Source organism: Trachymyrmex cornetzi, unplaced genomic scaffold, assembly GCF_001594075.2.
Source record: "Trachymyrmex cornetzi isolate Tcor2-1 unplaced genomic scaffold, Tcor1.1 scaffold131, whole genome shotgun sequence".
Taxonomy (NCBI): Eukaryota; Metazoa; Arthropoda; class Insecta; order Hymenoptera; family Formicidae; genus Trachymyrmex; species Trachymyrmex cornetzi.
Window position 1 is genome coordinate 1,782,229 of NW_017295884.1, and position 5,336 is coordinate 1,787,564.

General features: G+C 27.4%; 1 protein-coding gene across 1 annotated transcript in view; it reads right to left on the reverse strand.

Moving 5' to 3' along the window:
• The window catches only part of LOC108770723 (importin subunit alpha), a 19,556-nt gene extending 14,441 nt beyond the window's left edge, over positions 1–5,115 (reverse strand). The window contains exons 1-5 of the mRNA XM_018522425.1: positions 5,050–5,115; positions 4,520–4,818; positions 4,000–4,252; positions 967–1,102; positions 371–735 (exon numbers count right to left, since the gene is read on the reverse strand). Coding sequence (XP_018377927.1) covers positions 371–735; positions 967–1,102; positions 4,000–4,252; positions 4,520–4,818; positions 5,050–5,115 — 1,119 coding nt within the window. The remainder of the gene's footprint in view (positions 1–370; positions 736–966; positions 1,103–3,999; positions 4,253–4,519; positions 4,819–5,049) is intronic.
• Positions 5,116–5,336: the final 221 nt, after the last annotated feature.

Sequence of the window (5,336 nt, forward strand, 5' to 3'; positions counted from 1 at the left end):
AAATTAAAGGTAAACTTTCATAATTCAAGCTCGAAATTTCAGCCAAAACCATTTTCCTATTAATTTGAAATTATACCTTTTATGTAGGCATTGAATGGGACCTTTTAAGTCTTTATATTTTTCATATCATAAAAACATTTTTTCCGATGGTGCTTCTTAATGTATACTCTGTACATAATTTTGAGAAACATGTTGATATTGAATTTGTAACATTTATCTATCTTAGAGGCTCTAAGTGTATCTTCCAAAAGGCACAATTAAACTAAATTTGATAATAAAACTAATATGTGCGTGTATCCGATATGTAAAATTAAACAATGAACTTGTTGCTGGTATTCCACAAATAGCTCCATTCCTTTTAAATACTTACATGTGAGATTTGCTTTATTAATACTGGTAACAGATTAGCATTTATTACACTTTCGATTTGATCACTACTGTCTGCCATTTTATAAATTGTCCAAATAGCTTCCTTTGCAATATCTACCTTGGAACCATAATGCTTTAATATGGTACGAAGATACAACAATCCTCCCGCAGAGATGATAGCATTCCTTTGAGCATCATTACCAATTTGCACTATATTCCTTATTGTGATAAATGCTGGAATAGAAATACTTCCTTTCCTCGATATCAAACACTCCAAAATTTTTGGTAGAATACCAGTTTCCATTATCGCTTGTACATTATCGTTGACTCCATCAGTAAGGTAAGAAAGTATCCGACAAATATCGGCTAAATTAAACAGCAATATAAGTATCTCAAAATTCAAATTCATATGGAAAAATACTATTAAATTCGCGAAAAGCTATTGGAAATAATTACAATATTATTCAAGTCAAATATTGTATTCGTATAGTATTCGTTCAAATAGTTTTTTCACAAATCTGATAATATTTTTCCAATTGCGATGAAATATATAATACATAATGTAACGATAGAACAGATAAATTGCGAATATCTTACAGATTATGTAATCATTTTCACTATTTAATAGATGATAAAAAATTGGTAAAACAGGTCTAACCAATTCAAGACATAAAGGTGGATTCTTTTCGCATAAATTAGATAAAAGCCATGAAATGTTGTCCATGAACGTCACCTATATATTTTCTCAGTATCAAAGAATATTGGAATATGGTCTACTTAACCCTTTGGCCTACAACCACGAGTGAGACTCGTGGTAAGGAATTTGGTCCATAAACAATAAGTACGAGTCAGACTCCTTACCACGAGTCTTACTTACCAAATTCCTTACCACGAGTCTCACTCGTGGTTGTAGGCCAAAGGGTTAATTAAACAAACATAGTTTTAATATTTTATTTGACATAAAAGTTAAGTTTGACCTGCTAGTTTTTATGTTAAGAACGCTTACCAACATTGCGCTAACGTATTATTTGTTTATGAATTATTATATCTACTTTCTGTACCGTCTCTATAAAAGCTCGATTTGGAATTGCTATATATACTGAATATCCCAAAACTTTTTGCCAAGCTCTCTTGTGTATATAGAGCGGACTAAACTAAGTCAAAAAGTCCTTTACTATTTTGCAATTTTCGCAATAGTTAATAAAATGTTAATTACAAAAAATTGCCGAATACTTTTAATAAATTTTTTCTCAAATACTATCAACTTTACACTTACAGAAAAACTGCAAAAGACAAAAATTGTTTATTTTCTTCTCAATAGAACTCTAAAAATTTTTTCAGAATTTTTTATCAACTTTTTAGTACTGCATTTTCTTATTGACAACTATTTTTACCAACATGAGAAAATACGGTATTAAAAAATTCTGAACAAATTCTCAGAACGTTATGAGAAGAAAATTAACAATTTCTGTCTCTCGCTGTTTTTCTGTAAAGTTGATAGTATTTGAGTAAAAAATTATTAAAAACTAATATTCAGCGACTTTCAGTAAGAGTAATATCTTGTTAACTATTACGAAAATTACAAAATAGTACAGGACTTTTCAACTCAATTTAGTCCGCTCTGTCTACACAAGAACGCTTGGCAAAAAATTTCGGGACATCCTATATAGGTATATCTACATTTATTGTATAGTATATATTTCTCTCTTTTAAGCACTACTTATGAATTGCATTTCTTAAATAAGTTATAATTTAAATAATTGAACGTAATATTAGGAATATTACTATTTGTATATTTTAATCTAAAAATCGATATAATTTAATTATTTTCAATTATTCGCAAAATGAAAATATATTAAGGACCATGGTATATTATATAGAACTATGATAAAAGGAAGTATAATACAAAATTATATATGTATAAATCAAAATAATATTATAAGTTATAAAATTAAGTTGTTATATTGACAGGACAATAAGAGAGAGAGAGAGAGAGAGAGAGAGAGAGAGAGAGAGAGAGAGAGAGAGAGAGAGAACAAATAAGTATTAAATTTAATCAATACTAGAAATTTAAAATGCCTATTACGGTCGGAGCTGGATCTTCGTTGCTTTTTAAATAATTCAATTTTTGAATTACTAATATATACTATATATGTACTTGCATATATACCATATTGTAGTCTTTTTCTAACTGCGCGCTGAATTGTTTTTCCGGACTAAATAAACGCAATTAAAACTACTCTAGTAATCGCGAATTAAATTGACAAGCAATTTAATAATTTGATGCTACCATCAAGCATCATATATTATAAAGATGTTAATATCAGTACACTAAGGAAACAACGTCTTTCTTTCAGGCGACGTGATCTAAACAATATATTTATATTTTTAGACCGTATATGTGAGAAATACAGTCAATACTAGAAATTTAAAATGCCTGAAAGAAAAGACGTTGTTTCCTTAGTGTACCGATTATTGCGAAGAGTATTATTAAGGCCTCGGTAGTCTAATGGCTCAGGACGCTCATACGGTTTACAAGAGATCCGGGTTCAAGTCCCGGCCGAGGTAATATTTTTCGCAATAAATTTATTAACAGTTTTTAATATATTAACATCTTTATAATATATGATGCTTGATGGTAGCATTAAATTATTAAATTGCTTGTCAATTTAATTCGCGATTACTAGAGTAGTTTTAATTGTGTTTATTTAGTCCGGAAAAACAATTCGGCGCGCAGTTAGAAAAAGACTACAATATGGTATATATGCAAGTACATATATAATATATATTAGTAATTCAAAAATTGAATTATTTAAAAAGCAACGAAAATCCAGCTCCGACCGTAATAGGCATTTTAAATTTCTCTAGTATTGATTGTATTTCTCACATATACGCGGTCTAAAAATATAAATATATTAAATTTAAATTAAAAAGTTATATGTATTTAAAAAAAAAAAATTCGCATTACATATATTCACATTACAAATATTCACATAACTTGTTTTGACTGTGAAATTGAGACATCTTCAGATGCATGACAACTTAAAAATTCTTTAAAGAGAAAAAATGCAAGTCTTGTTGCTCTGGAAAATATTCAGCTTATCAAGATCTTTTGACTCCTTTCTAATTTATTACAATTTTTACTGCGTCTTGCGTTTTTTCTCCATAAAGAATATTTAAGTTGTCATATATCTGAAGATGGCTCAATATCGTAGCTAAAATGTTATGTGAATACTTTTTGTAATGTGAATATATGTAATACAAATTTTTTTTTAATACATATAACTTTCTAATTTAAATTTGATACTTACTGGACTCTTATTGCCCTGTCATTATAACAACTTTATTTTATTACAAGAGTCCTTTACTTTACTTAATGAATTACAAATATAATGTAAAATATTCTATAATATTATAAAGTTTATTTATTGTTATTATTATATATATAATAATTAATTATTACTAAATTTCTCTTAAAAACGTTTTTGTCACTTATTATTTTGATTACAAATACCATATATATACTGACTCTTTAAACAAACGAATAAAAATGTTGTTTGCGAGTACTGACAACAAGAAAGCATGATAAATATGTGGTTAAAGAATATTTTTAAATAAAATGACACTTACTGAAGTATCAGACTTAATTAAATCAACTAAAAGAGATATAGCATCATATTGAAGAGCAAGATCACGTGCATAGGGAATATCAATTATATTTCCTAACACATAAACTGTTTGTTCGGCAACAATTGAAGATGTAGACTTAAGTAGCTTCATTAATTTGGGTATTGCTTCATATTTTATATAATTGTTCGATTCTTCGGATACACTCAAAGTAATAACAGTTAATAAAGATGTTACTTCAGATTGCAAGTAGATGCTATACAAAAAGAATTAAACAAATTATGTCTTATTCATGAATATATGAAGACATAGATCAGAAAAAAATAGTTAATACGATTAAATTGAAAACATCAAGAAGTTAGAAACATATTTATTATCATTGACGTATGTATATATAAGGTAAAATTGCCTATTATGAGATACACGGAGAAAAATGATTTTGCCATGAACATAGAAGGACTGCAAAACTTAATTGTCGAATTTGTTTGCTGTTTATATAAACTATTTTCATGTGGGTACATACTTGTCGCTGTCTAAGAGTTTAATGCAGCGTGATACGATGCCACCTTTTATCATATCATTCACAGTATTCCTTTCTCGACCTAATTTTCTGTAAGTTTGAATTGCCATTAATTGTAATGTTTCATCTGACGAATTTATGTTGTTTGCAATTTTATCCAATACAGAAAGATCGAGTGGAAGAGAAGTTTTGAACATTAAATCAAACAGTTCTTGTTGTACACCAAAATTGCGTTTTAACAATCGATCTTTACTTATGGTTTCACACAGTTCTATTGCATCCTTTTTTATTCTTAATAATTCCTAAGATACATATACATGTTTCAAATAAGTAAAATGTTTCGTATATATGTAGTGATTTATGTTAAATGATTCAAATGTCGTAATAAAAATTATATAGAATATCAAAAAACATGCTATTCACATATTACGTTCATTTTCAAATTTATGAGATATATTATTGAAATAAAATGTTAGCTGCTATAAATTTTATTGAATTTCCATAAATAACAAAATAATTTAATTTATACTTACTTCGCTTTTATTATTAACATTAAAATTTGTTGTGGATCTATTATTTTGATCTCCTCGAACAGACATTATTTCGATGCTTTACTGTAAATTTACTTGCATAAACATTTTAAAAAATTAGAAATAAACAAAGTGTTTTTAAGATAGTAAGTGAATATTAATTGTGTATATCAATAATAAAAATTGCGATGTAATGCGACATTCGTAGAAAAACATGATTCTATTAAATGTTGCTAATTTAAAATTTATCATACATAATGATTACACGCAAAGTGTTGAATATTTATTTA